This window comes from Semicossyphus pulcher, unplaced genomic scaffold (genome assembly GCF_022749685.1).
Source record: "Semicossyphus pulcher isolate SPU_LCO1_2020_fin unplaced genomic scaffold, fSemPul1.0.p SCAF_4, whole genome shotgun sequence".
Lineage (NCBI taxonomy): Eukaryota > Metazoa > Chordata > Actinopteri > Labriformes > Labridae > Semicossyphus > Semicossyphus pulcher.
Window position 1 is genome coordinate 12,574,242 of NW_027211715.1, and position 20,985 is coordinate 12,595,226.

At 44.2% G+C, this 20,985-nt stretch overlaps 1 protein-coding gene across 1 annotated transcript in view; it reads left to right on the plus strand.

Moving 5' to 3' along the window:
• Positions 1 to 3,435: 3,435 nt before the first annotated feature.
• Positions 3,436 to 20,985, plus strand: part of LOC138607112 (neurocan core protein-like) — a 54,752-nt gene continuing 37,202 nt past the window's right edge. Inside the window, exons 1-8 of the mRNA XM_069679669.1 lie at positions 3,436 to 3,508; positions 9,514 to 9,743; positions 9,853 to 10,021; positions 12,844 to 13,018; positions 14,034 to 14,161; positions 14,742 to 15,035; positions 15,757 to 16,590; positions 19,466 to 20,698. Of these exons, the coding sequence (XP_069535770.1) occupies positions 3,436 to 3,508; positions 9,514 to 9,743; positions 9,853 to 10,021; positions 12,844 to 13,018; positions 14,034 to 14,161; positions 14,742 to 15,035; positions 15,757 to 16,590; positions 19,466 to 20,698 (3,136 nt within the window). The remainder of the gene's footprint in view (positions 3,509 to 9,513; positions 9,744 to 9,852; positions 10,022 to 12,843; positions 13,019 to 14,033; positions 14,162 to 14,741; positions 15,036 to 15,756; positions 16,591 to 19,465; positions 20,699 to 20,985) is intronic.

Genomic DNA, 20,985 nt, shown 5'->3' on the forward strand with positions numbered 1-20,985 from the left:
GAAAAACACTAAAATAGCAGCAAAATCTTTTCCAATCGAAGCTCTGTACAAATCTACAAGAAGCATTCATGTGAGTCTTGAGCTGAGGTGTATTCACAGATGTATGCACTAATGAGGTTCTACCATGAACATGAACATGAACATGAACATGCACATGTGAGTCTGAGTGTGCATCTGCACATGTCATTAACGCTCTAAGCTCACAGATTAATTTACATTCCCATAGGTATTGTGTAAAGTACCTTTCTATAATATTGCAGACTTCATTATAATGCAGAGCTGCTGCAAGTTCTCCTCCTTCATAACTGCGTCTTTATCAGCCTCTCAAGCTGTGAGGAAAATGTTATCGCCTGAGTGTGAACTGTTTGTGTGTGTGTGTGTGTGTGTGTGTGTGTGTGTGTGTGTGTGTGTGTGTGTGTGTGTGTGTGTGTGTGTGTGTGTGTGTGTGCGTGCGTGCGTGCGTGTGTGTGTGTGTGTGTGTGTGCGTGTGTGTCTGTGTGTGTGTGTGTGAGTGATGGAATGAAATTATCTCTGGTTTATTCTATGTGTATAAGACCATATGGCGTGCGTTGAATTTGATGGCAATTTCTCAAGCTCTGGATTTTGTCTTTAGATATTTTGTCCCGTCTCTTCTCTCTGCAGTAATTCTTTTCTTCCCACCTCCTGTTTTCCTCCTTTTTCTTTCTTGCCTCCCATCCTCTCTGTCTTTACCCTTTCTTTCTTATCCCCTGCCCTTCGTATTACCTTTCTCTATATTAATTGTACTTGAGTGGTTCAGTGAGTTATCAGTGATTCATCTCAGTTGCACAGCATGTTCTGTTCTGGCCCTCAGAACGTTTCCTTTATGTGTCCTGCTGTTTCACCTCATACAAGTTGTATCAGCTATAATAAAGCTGCCCGATCAGCCACTGTTTTCCTTTTGGTGCTTTTATTCTCTAATCCCTGAAGCTTAAAAAAACCACACAAGGATATTACATGTTGTAAGACAGGTGAAGAACCAGCCCCAGAACATTTGAACCACTAAAGTCTCTTATGTCTAACACAGTGTGACAGGTTCCTCTCTGAAATGTTGCTAACATCCTCCTTGAAGGCAAACAGTCTTTTGTCACTCGCAGGGTAACTTCATGTTTCACTATAAGGGACTTATACAGAGACACTGGTGGACACTCCCCCTGTGAAACCAGCACTATCGTGTGTGTGAATGTGTGTGTGTGTGTGTAACAGGAACCACATTAGTGTGCAATGATGGAGTGACAGACAAGTAGTGATTAATGAGCCCTCTTAATAATGCATCACTGTGAGGAAAGAGTGACAGGACAATTTGAGAGAGGAAAAAAAGAGTAAGAGTAAAAGAAATTAAGAACAAACACACAAAAAAGACTCATGGATACAGATGGTACAGATGTAGATTGGCTGCTACAAGAGATAGAATAAGGTAAAAGGTGAGAATAAAATCAGAGGACAGATGGGTTTTTACCAGATTTCTCAGTCAGTCTGAAGTTTTCAGTTAAGGAAGACAAAATACAACAGCTTGGTTCTGTACATTTTTTTCATTATACATCCGTCTTGTCTGTCTGTAGTCGTGTAGCTGTCTGTCTCTCAGTCTGTCTACAGTATCTGTGACAGTGCACACGTCTTACATGTTAAAAGCTGTCTGGATTCTTTGGTTGGAGCACTTAGTTCATAAAACAGTACTTAAGGGTTAAAGTTCATGAGAATTGACTGTTTGCATACACCAGTAACTATTGGTTTCACACGTCACAGTCTGTCTCCCTGTTCAAACTCATGAGACAGACTGCTTTTTATCCTCGGTGCTAAGGTGCTACCTTAATGCCTCTACTGATATTCATGACAACACATGACTCTAACCGCTGTCTCCTGGGTGAAGATCCTGTGTTGTTTTTCTGTCCATTGCCTTTGACTGCTGTCCCAAGTGGACATCCTTCCTATTTCGTTCCCAACAACAATCTCTCTGAGCTTCTAATATTAATGGGGGAAACTTTACAGTAAGTTTCACAGCCTGATTCTGTCATGCAGATGTAATGCAGACGCCGACATCTGTAAGACACCTTGATCATCTGCATGAGACGCAGAGAGCCATGACAAAGTGTCGGTATAGTCAAAGTAATCTTATGACGGTGGCCCAGCAGAGGTTTTTAATATTAGGTCAGTGTGTTTGTCCTCAGCTGAACCTTTGAGATTGAGTCAGAGCGACCAGCGCTGCTGTAACTGACACCAGCTATCTGTGTCCATCATCTCCTCTACCAGCCGCCTAATCCCCTCCTCCTCCTCCCTCCTCCTCCTCCTCCTCCCTTCTCTCTGCCCTCAGGCCCCGTTCAGCCCGCCACGTCTCCAGAGACGCCAGATTCATTATTTACACTCAGGGTTTCTCTTACACCACAGCAGGGGCTGACCTGCCTCATTTGGTCTCTGTCACCTGCTCTTTATAACACACACATAACAGCCGATAGTCAAACATAGATTAATACATGCACGAATTTGAAGTGCACACAAACACGCATGCACACACACACACACACACACACACACACACTCATTTGTCTTCCTACATCTCCAGTTTGTTGGCGCTGCTGTAAATCTTCACACAGACACAGATAAACTCTGGATTATTGTGCTACACTGCTACATGATGCACAACACACTATATTTTATGCTTCACATCAAAACAAGTCACTTCTCTCAGATCATGAAAATGAAAACCAAACCATGTGTTCAGGGCTTAAATAAAATCCCCCTCTCACTGCCACTCCCCAAAACTTGTCCAGATAAACTGAGAAACACACCAGAGGCCTCCTGCCAACCTGCTCTCAGAGATATCTTTCTGTGTTTCATGTAACAGGCTGCATATTTTTCTACTGAGCATCTGCAGCCATGAAACACTCTGGGAAAGCCCGTCCACCACAGTCAGTCTGTTTTCTCTCTGCCTTCTCCCCAGTGCATGCTGGGATACGTTTAACCGCCCTGTGACCCTGAAAAGAAAACAACAGGTAAAGATAAAAGAGGAACGAAGCCCTTTTGATTTATATTGGTTAATGCCTCTCTGTGAGAGTAGAAATAATTCTGTAGGTGGTTATTACACTTAAAACAGATGAAGCCTGGTGGTCACATTAAGTCAGATTAGATGAACATGCCGTTACAAACCCTTAATCACAGTCACAGCGAGTCTCAAACTGCTGCAGGAGACTTCATCACACCCACATACTGAGATATCAACTAACAGGAATGAACTGACTGTCTCTCCTTTGGCCCTCGCTATGAACAAGGAAAAAAACAGACAACTGCACCTGTTGACTCATCCCAGCATGCAGTGTGTATCAGACGAGCCTCACAAGGACGATGTGTTGATCTCAGCTTCCATTGTGTGCTCACATTCCCTCTCTCTCTCTCTTCCTCTGTGTCTGCAGGTGCAGCAGGATGCAGGGCGGACTGCCTGTGTGTGGACTGCAGCCCCTGCTGGCCCTCCTTCTGCTTCACACTGTGGGCTGTGGTGAGTCCTCATTACGCTGTAGGCCGTCCCCGTCATCTGACCTACAGACAGAACATCACTGCACATAATCATGTTGAGTCTGTGAATACTTCCTGGTTCATTATTGATTTCAGATTCTACTGTGTGCACTCAATCTGCCACATGATCACTGTTATCATTAATAATTAAAGTAAACTCTGTGTTAAGCTTCTAAACTGTGTGTTTGACAGACCACTTGCAGCCCCTCTGCACATCACAGTGTTGATCTCCTCTGTAGGTGAACACTGTGAGTTTGGATCCACCTCCTGTCTCGTACCAGCTTCAATGCACAGGATGTGATAAATGATGTTCTCAGTGCAATTACACTGATGAGTATATCTGCTGAAAGACCTGGTTGTAGAGCGAGTAGGGAAGCAGAGGGGCTGGATGAGAGGCAGAGTGATGTGTGATAAAGGGAATCAGACGTGTCTGTCCAATCAGAGATAAGCAGAACCTGCATCACCTCCTGGAAGCACCCAGTCACCCTCTCCTGTCCTCTCAGACAAGAATTGAATAAAGACACGTGAAGAATGAAAACATTGATATCATACCTGATAAAACTTAAATACTAAAGTATTATATTCATGAAAAATAATTCAGGTCTCGAGTGTTTGTTTTTATGTTCTGTAATCTCTTTAGAGGTCAAAACTTGAGACTAATTCTCCTCTCGATACACCTTTAAAGTACTGTTGTGGTAGAAAACCTGATCCTACTGTTCGTCCTCATTTATTGTTTTTACAAGGCAGAAATATGACATATAACATGTTAACATGCTGGATCTTAATCCTCTCACATCTGCACATCTGTTTCACTGACTTTATAACACCTGGCTTTGCTGACAGAAGGACAGAGTGACAGAGAAACATGGAACACAGTTTAGAAGTGATGGAGGCCTCAGTGTCAAACAGCGACTTACACTGAAACTTTTATGAAATTCAAATGTGTCCATCTCTACGCCTGCTGAGGTTGCTCATGTGTCTATTCCTCAGAGCAGCAGTGAAGATTATAAAGATTATTAACATAAACACATCTCTGAGTCCTTCTCTGCCCTCTCCACACTCTCCCTGTGCTCCCCTGCTGTGTGTCTGTGTGTGTCTGCATGTGTTTGTGCGTATGCAGGACAGACTGCACGCCCCCTCAGTGCTCTCAGTGGCCTCCCCGACCGTCTGCTCCTCTCTGTATTTCATTGTTTCTGCCTTCTGTGGATGGAAGGAAAATCTGTGGTCCTCTCACTGAGGCCTCTTTGTGACTCAGGGCTCAGATTATGAGACCGAGAGATGATGGAATATGATGCCAACCCCTCTGTCTTTCTGTGTGTGTGTGTGTGTGTGTGTGTGTGTGTGTGTGTTTCTTAACTAACTCCAGCCCTTTTTACATTGCCAGTTCAGTTCAAGGCGGGATTATTAAGCCTCTGTTATGTTCCATCTTCTATGTAGAACGCACGGAGGTGGCATGGTGGGGCGAAGTCGTTCCGCCTCTGATTCGGCATCAGAGGTAGTAACAGAGGTGTAACAGGCGTGAAACGGTGTCTGTGTGTGTGTATTTGAAACCTGCGCTGTTTGTTTACATCTCGCACACGTTTTGCTTCTGCAAAAAGCTGGTACTTTTACTTTACTACATAACTATATAAAGTATTTGAAATGGGATCCCCCGACCAGCTGCATCAGTAAAAGACGTTTGTTGCTGTTTAAGTAAAGATCCAATAACAGAACTTTGTGAAAGGACTGAATCAAAAGTATTTTCACTTTTGATACTTTCAGTATGTTTTGGGGACAGATGAAAGTCTGAATGCAGAATTTCTAATTGAGTCTTTGTATACAACAGCGGTATCAGTGCTTTTACTGAAGGGAAGGAGGAATACCTTCTCTTATGGAGGAGATGTCATGTTATATCAATTATTTTTAAGTGACGACAGTGACAAACTTAGTATATCTATATTCTCTGCAAACAGCACGAAGTAACAGTTCTTGTATTGCATGCTGCCAACAGGAAAACAGACCCACAAGGAAGCGGAAAAACTCAATCCAAGGGGCAGGCAGACACTCAGAAGTCCAAAAACAGGAAAGGTCCAGGAGACTAAAAGTCCAAAGATGAGTGGGACTGAACGCTGTGAAAACTTGGCACAAAAACAAAGTGAAGCAAACTGATACAAGAACAAATGATCTCACAGAGACAAGACGGTTTATTCTGGAAACTTTCTGGGAAGTTATGAGACAATTAGGATTACCATTACAATGACATCATTTAAAATAAATCACATTTACTGGCCCAATGAATGAATCACACAATGGTCTACATTAAAACCAACTTTAAGAATCAGTCAGATCCAAGCCTCCTGTGGTCCAGCTGTTTGTGCTGTCAGCTGTCATTCCTTAACATGGTGATCAACTAACAGTGTCAGGCCACTGTCAGACCGCTCATCTGTCAGGATTTATGACCTAAACACGTTTTGACACACACAAACACACAAACACACACCTAATCAGCTGACACGCAGGCAGCAGGAGTGGCATGGTGAAATCAGTAGAGGATGCACCCGATCAGTCCCAGCAGCTCTTGAGTGGCAGGCTGACGGCTTTGATGTGGGCAAATTGAAGACAAAGAGGCCTTTATCATCGGAAAACCCATTGCTGGCAACTCGGATAGAAAGAGAGGAAGACAGAATAAGAAAAAAAGAGGGAGAGAACGAGGAATGATGTTTTAAATTGTCTTCCTCCTACAGTGAAAATGTGATCACTGCCCACCCTGTGTCTGTGTGCAGCTCTGCAACCTCCTGGAGGAAGTGGAGGGGGTGTCCTCTCACACTTTGCACTTCTCAACAGTCATGGAAACAGACAACGACAGAAGAGGTCCATAAAAGATCTTCTCCTTAGTCCCAGTTAAATTTGCACCACACTTGGTGTCTGGACTTAACTCTTCCTGCTTCAGTATTTCTCTTCTCTTTGTCTGCGTTTCATTTGCTCTTTGTCCCTGTTTTCTGAACAAGTCTCACCTGGCTCTGAGGGGACAGATATCCAAACAAAAGACAGTCCTTTGGGGGGACATGATTGTGATAACATTTCCATCTAAATGCAGATTTAACTCAGCAATGACATCAGCTACCCTCACTAGTTTACATTCATTACCACAGAGGAAGAGGTCGATTTTTCCCTCTTTCAATGTAATCCAGTCTTTTAAAGAGGCTCCTGCACTTGATTTCATCTGATTCAGTTTTTACAAATTGCTGCAGCAGCTGAGAAACAAAGAGAAACATTAGTCTGAATAAAATGTTCAGAAAGAGTGAAAGAGGAGAGAGGATGTGAATGAGATTGTGATTGTAAAGGTTGGTTGGCTTCATTTGTGCCTCTGTCTTGCTTTTGGCAACATAAGGAGCATAATGTTCCACAGATGGTGTTTAACCAGGAGGAACCTGGAGAGAGACTGACAGACAGGTTAAGGTTTATTGATGCCTCTTAGCTGACGAATAAATGTGCCTGTTTTTGTTCCAAGCAAGCTCTCGACTTTACTCTAGGTGTGTGTGCGTGCGTGCGTGCGTGCGTGCGTGTGTGCGTGTGTGTGTGTGTTTGAATGGGAGGGTCACATTCGTGAGTATACGGTAAACAAAGATGAGTGCCACATCCTCGAGGGGGATAAAGCAAAGAGAGAGACAGCAGGGAGGGAATCTGATTGACTCTTCTAAAGGATGTGTTCTTTGAGTTTGAGTGTGTGTGTTGGGGGGCATGTGTGTGTCACTGTGTCAGTCTGTACACACATCCTGCTGAATCATAGATCTTTACTTTTCTACATCATCTCTTCTTGGCAGCTTTTCCAAATCACATCACTCCGTTTTCCCCGTTACACAAACACCACTGTTTTATTTTTATTTTCATTTCCTGTTTTTTTTATTTCCGTCCCTGAAACTATAAACCTCTCACAATCCCACAGTGTGGACGGGATAAAGGAGTCAGTTTTGCTTGTTCTATTTTTCCACACTGTCAGTTTTTTCTCTGTCAGCGTGAGAGAGGTACATTGAATCTGTGAGTCAAAGATAGCAAAGTGTCAGTAATTATTGTTCTCTCATGTTTTCATCCACAGTTCGGTTAATAAAAGTGGTCAACACAAAATAAAGCACTTTCAGTGTTTCATGATGCTCCTTTGCAGACACAGGGCGTCAGGCTAACGTTAGCTCAGCTTATGAGTCCTTCACTGTACTGAGTCAGGTCATACAATAGTGATAGCAACTGTATCACATCCATTGCACAGATATCAGATGGGTGCTGGTTATTGATTGGTTAGGTGGAGAAAAATACATCATCTCTGGTTTTGTGTCTTCGTAATAAGTTTTACAAACTGCTGACTGAAGCTTCAATCTTTTCTTTGTAACTCTCTTCCAGAAGGGGGATATATGTATTTCCCCAAAAGTCTAAGTGTTGCTTAAAGAAGATTTTTTCCTCAAACAAAAGAAAACAGAAATGATAAGAAACGCTGGTCTGACAGGGTCACTGCTGGTTACTGCTTTGTTTGTTTGTTTCTCACCTCCCCTCTCGTCTCCTCTTCTCCCTCTGCCTCTGAACGCCTCATGCATTTAGTTTCACAGGTCACCTCACTCAAGAGGCTGAACTCCTCTCGAGTGCAAAACGAGAGGCCTTTTCAGAGCACAAATCCTGTGTGATGCTGCCATGCAGAGCATCAGCTGGTGAGGGAGTCAGTGAAGTAGTGCTTGTCTAAGACGATGTCACTGGGAGAAGCAGAGAAGTGGCTATTTATGTCTGTTTATGCATCTGCAGGGAGGCTAAAATGTGATGGGAGGGCTGGTGTTAAGCTATCAGGGAAAAGGCTCTCAGCCTCTTAGCTTGAGCTACTGCAACAACATAACGGCTGCAGGAGTGAGCAATGACAGATATACACACGTCTGCTAAATGTGTGCTCAAAGGGACATTAACCATCCAGTAAGGACTGAAAAATGGTGGCTTTAAAGATTTGGTGTAGATGTGTGTTAATGTGTTAGTGTGTGTGTGTGTGTGTGTGTGTGTGTGTGTGTGTGTGTGTGTGTGTGTGTGTGTGTGTGTGTGCGTGTGTGTGTGTGTGTGTGTGTGAGGGGTGTGCATTATGTGCTCCATGGATAGCAAATGAGAAATGAGATGTTTTACCTGTGAGAGATTCCAGTCGGTCAAAAATGTGTTGAGTTATTCAAGGCAGGACCAAAGTGGTGGTTTGACCTGCACACCATTATTGCTTTCTATTGACTTACGCTGCCATAGCTACTTAAAGTGTCTAGCTGAGGTAAATAACAAACAGATGCATTTAGAGCTCAGAGATAATAACCTGCATGACTGTTTTGAAAGAGTGGAATTCACATTTCACTCTCCAGTGGAAAAGAGCCACCTTTGTGATTTAAGGTAAGGAAACACAGGATTAGAGTATTCCAATAATATATGATATGACCAGTGTCTTTATGCTGGTTGGGCAGAAACAACAGCAAAGAAAAATGCTTCGGAACATGGTGGATATTTGCAGATCGAACTGGCTGATACTAGCGCTCCCCTGAATGCACCACACTCTAAATGTCTCATTATTATACCCTTTCTCTCTGTCATCAGCTGTTATGATGAAAGTAATATTTGTGTCTCTTTGGTGGTGATGGTTCTTCAGTCTGCACAGAGGTGGTTGATATTGATCCCATCAGGCATATCCAGGTTTGATGAACGGCTTATAAAAGGACTTTTGATATCTTCCCTCCACAGTCTGGCCCCGCCTCCCACTGTTCAGGTAGCACAGTAATGGTTTGTTGCATCAACGACCAATAATCAGAGAGACACAATGAGCTTCTGTTCTTTCCCTTTTACTCCACTACCAGGATGATCTGATGGAACTAAAGATCCTGGAAGGAAATCATGTTTTCTTCTGCAAGAAGCAATGAACTAACATCGTTCCTATGTAATGAGAAATAATGCCCTGTGGCCTCATTTACGAGACAACACTGATTCTCTCTCCTCTCCTCTCATCAGGTGTAACCATCGCAGACACTGTGGTGAACATGCGGAAGGTGACCCATCAGACCATCAGTGAGGAGCTGTCCAAAACCGTTCTCCTCCCCTGCCTCTTCACCCTCCGCCCCAGTGCCAGTTCATCCCACGAGCCCCCCAGGATCAAGTGGACCAAGGTTTGGGGCCAAAGAGGCTCCGATGGCCTGCAGAAGGAACAGTCGGTCCTGGTGGCCAAAGACAATGTGGTCAAGGTACAATAAACACTGAAATGTAGGTCTTCAAGAACGATGTGAAAAGCTAATTGGCACTTGAGTTGTTTTCCTCCCTTATTTCCATCATTTCCCCTTCCTCCTCTGACAGGTGAAGAAGGCCTTCCAGGGTCGTGTGACGCTGCCTGGTTACAATGAGAACCGTTACAACGCCAGTCTCGCTCTGTCAGGACTTCGCTCTAGTGACTCTGGTCTGTACCGCTGTGAGGTTGTGGTGGGCATCAATGACGAGCAGGACACGGTTCCTCTGGAGGTCACAGGTGAATACAACTTTTTATCTGTTAAAGCTTTTAAGTTTTTGAGTTCACTTACAGTTAGCATCAAATAGATGCTGTAGATCAAACTTTACTGAAAAAGAAGAGCTGCATTGTGAATAAATGCACAGCTGTTTTCAGTTACCATCGAATACATGTTTGAAGTTTAAACCAAGAAATAAATCATAATTAGGGGCTGTAAGCATAACACACTTAATCTGTTTCTAATCCAGACAGGGACTTTAATATCCCTCTGATAGAGCATTAATTAAAGTCTGAAATTATTTACCAAATCAGCGACCTTAGCAGGATCTGTTTTCATCTGATCTATGGATTGTGTTTGTGGTCATTTCAACACTCAAGCAAGAACTGACTACTTCCCTCATAGGCCTGAGAATATATGATGATGGGGAAAAGCTAAGGATAGGATAGTATCATTAACACCTAACACCAGCTTAAAAAACTTGCTAACCTTCAAATTCAGCTACAGTGTCGACTACAACCAGATGTCATTTGTGCATGTATTTGTGTGTGGTGAACATTTGTATCTGCATGTTTCTACAGGACATTATGTCCTTGCAATTTCAGTATTGCAACAAGGACTAGATCTGGTTTTCTGAAGCATGTAGGACACCACCTTCTCCATCACATGAGTTAACATTTAGTAAGCAGGACCCCTGTCAGAATACATGGGAGACCCTGCGTCCTCCCCCTCTTGTCCAATCGATTGACAGGCCATGAAAAACACTCCTTCAGAGAGAAACCAATTACGTAGCTGGTGAGGAGTAGCCATCTGCAGGGCTTCGTCTTAATTGGCTGTCACGCTACATGGCAGACTCAGCCGTCCTCACACTAATTCTACTGAGTGATTAACGTATTAATGAGCAGGTATTGATACTGCTCAGCTATATCAATATCATAATAATCCACACTGCTCTCATGGACTCATTTGTGCGTGCCTAAGCCCTGATGAGATGTCCCTCCTCTCTTGCATTCTTTTTTTCATCTCCCCTGCTGTCTGTGAAGTTTCTCAGTCATCCAGGTCAGGGTCATTCCAAGCTTAATCCAAAAGGCAACTGGACATGGTCTGCTGCCTCTGTCTCTCTCTCACCTTGTTTTGTCTTTGCACATATTGACGGGTCACTTGTCTGCCCAGCCAATTAGAAAACAGTTCCATTGATTGGGTGTGTCCGCCTTTGTCTGTGCTGAGATACGGCTGCATAACGTTAGCTGGTGTGAGGACTATAGATAGTGTATAAGCACTGGGCATGTTGAAAACATACGTAACGAAGGACATTAATCAGCTTTTGGAGCAACCTTGTGATGACCATGATAACATCCTGTTGTTTGGTGTAAAAAGGGGAAGAAACTGTTTCTCTTCAGTCATATCAGGATGGCTAAAATATTGTGCTGACTGTTATCTGGATACCTTTTCTCACCAATTCTAGATAAAGACTGATTTTCAGTTTCACGACAGACTCCTCCCAAATGTTGGATGTGTCAGATGGATTGAATTGTGAAAAGATGATAATAATCGTGCTTTTTGAAAAAGAGGAAAGAAACAGTGTTTCTGTGTGGTGTACTCCCAAGGGACTGTAACTGTTCAACAGCTACAATGAGGGCATCATACAATAAGGACTCTGAAATGGTTCCTTCCTGTTCTTCTCCCTGGAGACGTGTGGGGATGTGTGATAAAAATAGAGAGATAAGGCATTGGGCTTCAACCCTCAGTTGGATAAGGACTGGGTTTCCCTTACAGAGAGGACCCCATTTGTCTCTCCAGTGTAAGAATTAGCCAACCAGCTAGCATCTCAAGATCCCGCAGCCTCAAAGGAGAAAGTAAGAAATGAAGAAAAAAGAAGCACAACAAAAAAGAGAGGATTACTGCTCCACATGTTTGTGAGCAGGAGAGTAACGCTGACAGTAAAGATATGGACTGCTGGGCTTGTGGGAACTGTGTGTGTATGTGTGTGACACACAAACACACATGGCCCTGCCTGCGTTCTTCACCCAGAGCCTGGAGTGCTGATGTTAAATTTTCATGCAGGCCTCCATGTCTCAGGAATCTCTGTCACTCTCCCAGACAAAGCCAGCGGAGATAAAGGAGCCGTGTTGGTAGCCAGACGCTCACTGGCTTTCATGTGTCTGGATGCTCCTCAGGGGAGCAGCACTGAGTGAAGGCAGGCAGAGGTGGGAGGTGAGGAAGCGTTAGATGGACACTTCAGAAGCTTTTTCTTTCTCCTTAAGTGGAAAATATGCTTCTTTCACAGCTAAGGGAATCGTTTCACACTTTATCCACACTTTTTTCTTCTTCCAATTTCCATAACCTGGCTCCTGTGTATTCCTGTCTCTTTGTCACCATCGTTGTCTCTGTGGCTCAGTACATGCATCTCTTCTAATGCAGTCTTTCTGTTTTTCTGTTGTCTTTCCATCATGTGTGTGGGACAAGCATTGTGTCATTGTGTGTGTACTGTATTAGTGTACAATGAAGTAAACACAAACAACACCACTGTTTATCACACACTGTGTCCAAGGGCAACATCTCTTTTGTCTAATGATAAGCCGAGCTGCTGATGCAGATGACTCACGTACGCAGGGTGCTGAACCTGAACGCTGTTGTTCCTCCTGCACAGATGGAACAACGTCAGAACATGATGGGATGCCTAGAGGGCTTTGTGTTCATGTATCTGTGAGCGTGTACATGCTAATGTTTTAATGGTTCAAGGTGCAGGTCATACATAATTCTGTGACGATGGAGGTCATTAATGCAACTAGTTTCTGTCGTGCCCTCTCTACTTGCTATCACATGCTGCTTCTCTGTGTTCCAGGTGTGGTGTTTCACTACCGGGCCCCTCATGACCACTACGCCCTGTCCTTCACTGACGCCAAGAGGGTGTGTGTGGAGAACTCAGCAGTCATCGCAACTCCAAAGCAGCTGCAGGCGACCTTTGCTGATGGATATGACAACTGTGATGCTGGCTGGCTGTCTGACCAGACTGTACGGTGAGGTTTTACACTCTGCAAACAAAAGGTTACTCTGATCAAATGTTTGGGGATGATCACCAATCACAGAGTGCTAGAGGCAGTATCGGCCAATACAATCACTGATCACTAAATAAACAGAAGTAAACTTGATGCATTCTGTAGAAGTATGAATATGACAGCCTGAAAGTCATTTTGATCTTCTTGGTGTTTTTTATGAACACAGAACTGTGTAAAATAATTGGACCTAATTGTTTGTTTGCACACTGGAAAGGCAGTTAACTACTGCTGCCCTCTGAGCTGTCTGTCAGGCTGCTGTCTGTGTTTCAGCCAGTCAGAGCTTGTCTCTCAGCAGTGTTCTTCATATCTACATTTTAATATCAAAGTTGCTCCAGCAGCAGATCGACTGTTGTCTTCCTGACAGTTTTTCACAACCTTCCTGCAGCACGCCTTCCCTCCCTTTTCTTTCTCTCCTTCCGTCCTACACTCCTGTTGTTTTCACTCGGGAATCCTCTAATTGGTCCAGATCCAGAAAGCTCCGACTGCACATGAGCCAGGAGGAAAGAGTCCAATTAATACTTTGGAAAAAATACAGACATCAGCCATCGCTTCATCAGCCATGAGCAGAAATAAAGGGGCTGAGGCCAAAGACTTACAAGACTTAGTTCTCTTGTTCTGCCCTGATATAAACAAGCTGCTGTTTAAGTAAAACACTGCTGGTTTATGGTCATGTGCGGGCATGTGGGTCTTCTGCATGTATGTTGGATTGGTGTGTTTGTGCCTTTATTTGTGTGTTACTGTACTGAATGAATGAAGTCCCTGTTTGCCCAGTGTAATCTTATAATCAGCCTCTCTGCCTGTGCCCTGGTGCTGCTGGAATCAATGCTGTCGTTGGAACAATTGCTCCGTAGGAGAGTATATAGATTGTTGTGTTCTCAGCCCCACAGGCAAACTGAGAAACTGAAAGAATTCCTGATTCTTTAACCTCTCTTTGACTTCCTCTCTCTCTCTCTCTCTCTCTGGACTTTCTGTGCAGGTATCCCATCCAGTCACCTCGGCCTGGTTGCTATGGCGATCGAGAGGACTCACCTGGAGTCCGTACCTACGGTAGTAGGTCCCCTGATGAGCTGTTTGATGTCTACTGCTTTGCTAAGCAGCTCCAAGGTAGGAGTTGGGAGCTTCAACCATTAATGTGGGTTTAGTCGTGCATGTCTCCACTAAGCTGTGGGTGTGCAGCACGCAGGAACACTGTGACCAGGATTTAATACTCTGTTAGCTCAGAGAGGAAGAAGGCAGAAGGAGAGGAAGGAGAGTGGAGCTTTTGGAAGTGAGAGGGAGAAAGATTTACATTATTGAGTCCAGATGTCACGTTCAGACCTCCTGCAGGCATCAGCTAAGTGGTCAGAAACTTAAAACTCACCACTCCGTTTAATGTGCCATAGCAGAGAGTGGCAGGTGGCAAAGACCTACAGCAGGTGGAAAATGTGTCTTTGCCTTGGATTTCAAGTCTTTCACTTATATTAGACGAACCTGTCGCATGAACAGAAAGTGTTTAATTATAGATTGAAAACTTTAATCAGAAGTGTCACTTTTAATTTCATCATAAATGTCATCACAAACATGTCCATTTAACTTGCAAAGAAAACTAACCTTTATAAAAATTACCATCATAAGAACTGAACAAAGAATCAAAGTCTCTAAAGTGCTCAGGCTCTGTGACAAATGAAACTTCTCCTCCTTCCAGGTGAAGTCTTCCACTCTGCACTGACGGAGAAGTTGAGCCTGGCCACAGCCTCCACCCACTGCCATTCCCTAGGAGCCCAGCTGAGCACCGTGGGGCAGCTCTACCTGGCCTGGCAGGCCGGCCTGGACCAGTGTGATCCCGGCTGGCTGGCTGACGGCAGCGTCCGCTACCCCATCAACGTCCCACGGAAGAACTGCGGCGGAGACGAGCCCGGGGTAAGGACTGTCTCCAATAAGTCCGACCGTACTGGCTTCCCCGACACCGCAGCCCTGTTCGACGCCTACTGCTACACAGGTACTGTCTAACTTCATGCACCATCATTGTGGGGATTACCATGGCAACAACAGAGGGGTCTGGAGAATTTCTACTCTTGTTAATAATTAGCATGTGTGTCACACATGAAGTAGTTGCAGAGACAATTTGTGACATTTGTGCTCCCTGTGTAGATTTGAGGGTTTGTTTGTTGAGTGTAGAGAAGCATGAGATTTTTGATTTTTACAAAACAACTTTATTTACAATAATGGACCAACATTAACAGCATACATTTATACAGCCTAGAGAGACCGAACACTTAATATCACAAGATTAACTTTTTAGATGCTAAAAGAAGGATTAAAGACGAGTTTCTCATCTTCTACAGAGCAGATTATCGCTCCAAAGCACCATGTTTCAATGAAATCTGTAAGATTTGCCATGGCTTTAAAGAAATTAAAGTCCACCCAGACTCTGGCTCTCACTAAGGAAAGGAAGAGGTCAGTTACTTCCTTTCCTTGCCTGTTGTCCAACTGTTTTTTCCTGCTGAGATAAACTGCCAGCTTTGCCTGTTCTGATAAAAAAATTAAAGAGAGAGAGAGAGAGAGAATTTATCTCGCTTGAATGTTAAGATGAGTTTACTTCAATAGAAGGAGGGAGGTAAAGTGAGGTTCAGTGCTGTGTTGTGCAGCAACAGATAAAACAGGTCACATGAATATCAGAGCTGTTCCCTTTGATGAAATGTTGCTGTCATGTGTTGCAGCCCACCAGCCAGCGGGGGTCCAGGCTGCAGAAACTCAGACTTTGTACCAGACCACCAACCCAGCAGCAGAGACCCTCTCCTCAGTCAATGAAGCCCAGCACAGAGCCCCTTTCTCCAAGACTTCTACCTGGACTGGTCTGGTTGACTTGGACAGCGCAGGAGGCAACTACATTGCTGGAATCAACAACTCCTCTGAGATCTCTGAAGAGCACGTAGTCATCCACTTAAAGCCAGCAAGAAGCAGCCAGCCCAGCCAGGAGGAATCTGATGGTCCAAAGAGAAGCAACACTTTGGGCCTCTCTGACTCAGGGAGTCATGGAGGTTCTGCTCATGAAGAAGAAAATGGAGGCTTTGTTGGATCATCTAACACCGCTACATTACCCTCCATAGCTTCTTCCACTCCCCAGGCTCAGACTAGTAACAGTGTGTTGGCTGAGTTTGTTAACACTCTGATGAAGCCCTTTAGGTATTGGAGAGGAGGTGAGGGGGTGGAGGAGACAGAGGATGGACCTTCAGAGCTTGAGGAAATATCAAGAGAGAACCAGACACAGGGAGAAGCATCCAGCAGAAACCAGAGTGAACCAAAACCCAGTGGAAACAAGGGCACCATGAAGAATGCCATCATGGAGCACAGGAGTGGTAGTTTTTCCTTCAGGGCTCCTACCAGTGGACTACAGAGTCCAGAGGAAGGTCTGTCTGAGCAGGAGAAAGAGGTGATGCCGCTGGTTCGATTAGTGCCTGCAGTCCAAATCACAGGGCAAAGTGACACCGGCACTCAGCCAGGAGAACGAGCCTCCAGCACATCTGCTGACGAGCCTCCATCCACTGTTCACGGTATGAGCTCATCATTAACTGTCTGTGTTTAGTCTGGATTTAGGTTTCACCTTTAACCTTTAAAATCCATAACTGAGTGGGAAATGAACAGAGACTAGTCTACTTCAAATAGAGGCATGGTGCATTTAATTGTTCCTTGTAAATATAGGATCAGTGTCATGCATCTTCTCTCTTGATATCCCTTCAGTCTGCTATAACATCTTCCTCCACAGAGCAATTTGAAGTACCTCTGTAGATTTAATTAAACAGTAATTGCAAACAAAAAATTATTTGTTTAAAACAAAGCAAACCTGCAGCAAAAGTGGACAGTGTAGGCTGTATTAGCATAAATTAAAGAGATGAGAAATCAAAGCAACTTGACCTGACATGGAAAGAAGTTTGTGTTAATAAATAAGGACAAATGTTCTGGGGAGTAAGAAAAGGCCTGACAAATGCAGGGGTCCATTGTTAGTTAGAGTGTGTTTGTGCTGAAGAACCTGGAGGCCCTGTCAGACAGGTAACATCCACAGTGGAGTGAATTACCCTCAGGAGTGCTGCAGTACAGTACAACACACGCAAGGACAGAAAAGGTCAGCATTGACCCTTTCAGCTCATGTCTTCTGGAGAGCACCCTGACACCAAACCCCAAATCGCTTAATCTAGTCTGTAACTGGAAGGTTGCTCGATAAATAACTAGCAGGGCAATGGACATTCTGTAAAGTAATAGAGCTGAGCAATCATTGGAGAAAAGAAGGAAAAGTACAGATAGAAGCCAAAAGGAGCTGAGTACGAAAACCTCGGCTTGAAGAAGCAACTTTCTGTTAATGGCAGCCACAAATAACACATCCTTGGCTTCAGCTCAAGAGGAAGGATACAAAGACTTTAGTCTCTCCCACAGACAGCCAGAGGAATGATTCAATAAAGGTGAGAGGCTTTTCTTACCAGCAATCAGCAGCTTTATTAATATAAATACTCACTGCTGTGCTACCTGAAAGCCGATGCTAACCCACGAGGTATTAATGAAAATCCAAGCTTTAGTCTGCATGCATTATTCACAGCCGTCTCCAATTAACGTGGAGGTTGGGCTGCTCTGCCGTTCGCTCTCACCTCCATCTATGTCTCTGCCAATTAAGCCCCAACTCTCTGAAGGTAGGCGGTAATGATCACTACAGGGAGAACGAGCAACATAAGAGGGGGGTGAGTAATAGTAGTATAGTAGTATATGAGTAATAGTAGTAATAACAGCATGTTATTAGAGGAATTAAATAAATAGCATTTTAATAAGCTCTACACGTAATCCCGACTGTCTGTCAAGGAAAGCATGTCTGCTTCACAGCAGTCCCGTCAACCCCACAGACTGATTTTTTAGGATAGAAGACAAAGGGGTCTGTGCACTGACACACAATAACATCCCCTCAGTGTCTTTCATTATACACCATATCTGCAGATGGGATGAGGTGGTATTGGTGTCATCTCGCTCTGCCGCTCTCATTGTCAGCCTCCTCTCACAATTTAATATCATGTCTGTCTGACCTGAGAGATTCTCTAAGCCTGTTTACTCCAGTAAAGTGGAGTCAACACAGCAGAACCACTTACAGTGGAAGCACACAATTACTGAACAGGGTTTATTATGAGTTTGTTCTGCAGCATTTCAGTGTTGAGTTGTAGCTTCTTCACCGACAGATTCACAGCATCAGAGCAACATTTTAAGTGTCTTTTAAACAGCACGATGAAATCTTTCAAACCTGTTTGTCTCATTTTATTTATCACATGGCTCATTACATAGATGATCAAACCAGATTAATGTGTTTAATTATTCACACTTTCACCAGTCGTAGTAAAAGTATGTAATTAGCTATTTGTATTATTAATAGAACAGTTAGGCCGGTCTACATGGCTCTTATGGAAATGAACCTCAGGCTCATAAACCTCATTTAGGCGTAAGGCAACGACGGACCTTCTGAATAATTAACATACATTGTAATATTTTATGCATGGACATATTTGTGTATGTTCTCCCTCTCAGGGTGATTTGTTATGTTGGGTTGTGTTGCACACTTGCTGCTGTATCACTGTACATTTCAGACATGTTCACTGAACTGAGGACAGCCAGACTGAGCGGAGTGATGATGATGGCAGCAACACTAGCTGGGCCTCTCAGTAACACCACTGCACTGCTGCCCTAAAAAACACACACCAGCCGTGAGTCACACATGCAGACAGAATTAATTATTGATGCGTGCAGACAGTGTTTGGTTTAAAGCTGTAAGCTGATAAGGCAGTGGGCCACTTCATCTAAATAAACAGGTCTAAGACGGGAGCTTGTTGTGGAGCAAGTCATTTGCTTAACGTAATGCAAGTGCTCCTGTGTTTTTCCACATGGCTTCTCTCACCACAGGAGAGTGTGTTCCTGAAGGAGGCTGTTTGAGGTCAAAGAATCCAGAGGGAAAAGAAAACAGGAACAGAGAAGAGAAATAACTTTGAATGCATCCTTCTATCCTTTTGGTGTGTTTGTGTCTCTGACTAAATCTCTCCAGACACCACTTGCATCTAGATAACTTAGATAATTCTTAAAAGTGAAAACTTCACACACTGGTGTTTTAAAAGGCCATTTAAAAGTATAAATCCCCCTAGAAAAAGACTTGGTGGTGCAGGCAGAGAAAAAGAGAACATATGAAATAAAAACTAATCAGCCTGCACCAGAAATCCTGGTGACTCACATCGCTGATCCAGACTCATGTTTGCAGAATTGTGTTGAAACTGTCCTCACTGTAAGGGTTCTGTGTGGCTCATGTAGCCAGAATTGAGTTTTGATTGTCTATTAAACACCCACCATTCCCCACCCACATAATGAAATTATACCAATCAGTCTATTTTGTTTCTCTGTTCCCTTTAGAATTCACTTCATCAGGTCCCAATGAGACATCACCACCCAGTGAACATGTCAACATATCTGGAACCAAGGGTCCCAGAGGAAGCTTGACCTTTGATCCCGCCCCCAGCAGCCACTTTCACTGGTTCAAGTCAATGCTAGGCTCCAAACCAAGCCCCTCTGGAAATGTGGTTTATGTGGGAAAACGTCCAACCTGGGAGCCTATGGAAGCCAAAGCAGGGCCACTCGAGGTGATGACCCTGCCCACCTCCCTTCGACAGGACAATCCAGAAAACTATTCAGGCCAGGAGAGAGGCCAGGACAGAGACAATGCTAACAATCCATCAGCTGCCAGAACTCCATCAGGAGAGGAGAGGGAGATGGAGGGGAGCAGTGAAGGAGGCAGCTTCCCTGGTGGGTTTGGATTGGAAACCAACAACTTGGACAGCAGTGGTGTCAAACTGAGTCCTGAAACAGCGACTTTACTGAGCCAAAGCCAGACTGAGCCAGTGACTGTGGCAGAGCACACAACTCTGTCCTATTGGCAGCTATCTGAACAACCCACCACCCCACCTCAGGGCTCCCAGGAGCCAGACACAGCAGAGGAGGCCAGGGGAGAGATCCTCTATGTCCACAGGCCTACCGAAAACCTCTCTTCTGCTTCTTCTCAAAGTGGAGAGGGTAGTTCAAATTCAGGTTTCACTCCTGTTTTTAGGAAGCACACAAAGGCCATGAACAGAAATGACCTGGTGTCTTCTACTCCTGAAGCCTTAATGGAGGTGCTGACAACCTCTGAGGTGACCACAGTGCAGCTCCTGACTACCAGGGACACACAGAGGACGGATCCTACCACTACAACAACCGGCACAGAAAGTTCCCCAGACCGCTCTACCACGGGGGAGCCATCTATTTCCATTTCATGGGTTCAGGAAGAGAAGGAGAAAACAAGCACAAACAACTCACAGGGCCAACTCTCAGCTACTCCAGCACCCAGTGACGGATCTCAAACATCTATGGGCATCATCCACTTGACTACCTTCACCTCAGACTCCGAAGTGGGCGCGACAGAAATGGAGTCAAGGTCTGCAGTGTCTGAATCCTTCGTGGTTGGAAGTCGGTGGACACCTTTCAAGGGCATGAACACAAAATCAGAGGAAAATAAATCTTCAGTGACGACAGACAACAAGGACACCAAAGAAACAAACAACCCCTTTGGAATTCTTTTACCAGACTGGGCTTTTGGACTCATCCCATCAGGTACGTGAGAATGCTGGTGTTTCCAGGGAATGAACTTCCTTGTCATTATTATCTTGAGGATTATAAATGATTATCTAATCAGAAGTGATTTATTTATGTATGTGTGCTGCTCAGAGTCAGAGACATCACTCACATCAGCACTATCCAGAGGTGTCATACAGTACAGTAACAGCAGTATGTTAACACTGCTGCTGCCCTCCACCTGAATTCACAGCCTCTGCAAACCACCTCAAATAGCAACACCTCTATTTCCTTACTGTGTCTGTCTCTTGTTGTTTCATTCTACA